General features: G+C 40.8%; 1 protein-coding gene across 1 annotated transcript; it reads right to left on the minus strand.

Annotated features, from left to right (window-relative positions):
* Positions 1 to 705: 705 nt before the first annotated feature.
* MACIR (macrophage immunometabolism regulator) lies at positions 706 to 1,344 on the minus strand. The gene has a single exon (XM_009991443.2). It carries the CDS (start codon positions 1,327 to 1,329, stop codon positions 706 to 708), a length of 624 nt encoding a protein of 207 aa, XP_009989745.1. The 5' UTR covers positions 1,330 to 1,344.
* Positions 1,345 to 2,176: the final 832 nt, after the last annotated feature.

A 2,176-nucleotide genomic window follows, 5' to 3' on the forward strand; every position in this document is an offset into this window, starting at 1 on the left:
GGTGATAGGACAAGGGGCAATGGCTTTAAACTGAAAGAGGGCAGATTTCAATTAGATCTAAGGAAGAAATTTTTTACATTGAGTGTGGTGATGCACTGGAACAGGTTTCCCAGAGAAGTTGTGGAATCTGTGGATCCCTGGAAGTGTTCAAGGCCACACTGGATGAAGCTTTGAGCAACCTAGGGTAGTGGAGGGTGTCTTAGACGATCTTTGAAGTCCCTTCCAACCCAAACCATTCTATGATTTTACTGTGGAATACAGGAACAAAAAATAAAACCTAAAATCCCCCTAAACTTTAGTACTTATCCAAGAGCAGTTTCTAACACCAAGCCACAATTAGCAACAGCCACGCAGACATCAATTTTTCAGTGTTAAATTACTGTAAATACTAGATCTAACAATACAAAAAAAAATCCCCAAGCCCAAAAATCAACAGCTTTTTGTTTTTGTTAAAAGGTGTCCAAACAAATAACCACAAGTTGCAGCCAAATTTGCATCAGAAGCTGCTTGCTCAGGAAAGATTTCTCCCTCTAAGTATTTGTAACACATTGCATTGCCAAGATTTTATTTGAATAAATTACTTTCTGATAACATTTAGCTGATACAACCACCTACAATGTGGACAGTCATGTACACAGTACAACCGTGGATTTTTGCAGCAGAAGAGAAATAATCAGAAATTGGCTCTAAATTCAAGATGATAGCTCATATGTTATTTCTTGCAAACATACGGTCCCCTCTAAGGGTAAGGTGTTGGAGCTGATATTGTAGCACTTCTGTGTCAGCAGGTTCCTTAATGCTCATTTTGTCTAAATTGAGGTAGTCCAGGGATTTCGAATGAGCCCTTTTACCTTTTAAAAGGCAAAAAGGCAGGGGACCATGAAGTGCCCTGTAAGGTTCACATGGTAAAGCCTTAGTGCATTTATCCCCTGAGCTGGGCATCCGTCTCCTCCTCCTTCCATTTACTGCTGGGATCTCATATGGCTGATAGTACCTACTTCTAGTTTTGCACAAACGGGAGGAACGTGTAAGTCCTGAATCAAGCTGTTTGGAGCACAAGTTTGGCCCAGATTCCCCTTTATTCTCTTCACTTCCTGTACACTTCTGGGCTAATTTTAGCAGCTCCTCTCCAGTTGTGAAGCCAACCAGGTAGTTAGAATCCATGTGAAGGATCTGATATCCTGCAACCGTCCGTCGCATTGGTGAGCAGGGGGTACTGGAACAGCGGGGCTTCTCTGCTTCCATCCTGCCCGCAGGACTCACCTCTGCAAGAGGCACAGGGAGGGTAGATAGGGTAGTTCTGGGCTCTCCATTTATGTCAACTTCCATTTTAAACACAATGCTATCCTCCTAAAAATAAAACAGAGCTTGATCAGAAATAGAGCCTTTATGCAACACAAGGAGCTGAGAGAGGATCACAGAAATGAGATTTCGTATGACCCAAAAGTCACGACCAGTACTTCTCTATTCAGCCTTGTCTTATGCTCTGCAGGGTGCTGCGTAACTAAATTATCACCAACATCTGCCTTTTAAAATTATCTAGGGTGGGTTTTTAATAAGATATCACAAATAAACTCCTGACAGTCTTAAACTTTAAAAACATTCTTGAATAATACGTACACAAAAAGAAGCATCTTTCCGGTCCCTTTTTTTTTACCCTTTTAGTCCATTTGATTCCTTATAGCTCCTCACTTCTGAGGTCCTCTACATCCATTAGCACATTCACAGCAACTTCTCCCACGTTCAGTCGTGTATTTTTCCTATCGGCCATAATCTCAGTAAACATAGCTTTTAAAATACATGTTTAAGAGCTACTACATGAGCCAGGCATGACCATGGACCAGACCTGATCTACTGAGGGTACTGCAATGCTTCCCTCTTCCAGATGTGAAGACAGCTTGCTTTTGATTCAAAGAATGGCATCTTGGCTGTTCAATGGCTGTCTTTACAGGTGTCATGGTTTAACCCAGCTGGCAACTAAAAGCCACACAGCCACTCACTCAGTCTCCCCCACCCGTGGGGGAACAGGGAAGAGAATTAAAGTGGAGACTTTAATTAATTAAAGGAGACTCGTGGGTTGAGATAAGCACAATATAATAATATCAAAAATAATAATATAATAAATAATAATAAATAATTAAAAATATATTATATATATAAACAAGTGATGCACTGG

Source organism: Tauraco erythrolophus, chromosome Z, assembly GCF_009769465.1.
Source record: "Tauraco erythrolophus isolate bTauEry1 chromosome Z, bTauEry1.pri, whole genome shotgun sequence".
Lineage (NCBI taxonomy): Eukaryota > Metazoa > Chordata > Aves > Musophagiformes > Musophagidae > Tauraco > Tauraco erythrolophus.

What these genes read in the sequence shown, in the direction of transcription:
- MACIR (XM_009991443.2), bottom strand. Translation starts at nt 1,329, where the DNA reads ATGGAAGTTGACATAAATGGAGAGCCCAGAACTACCCTATCTACCCTC.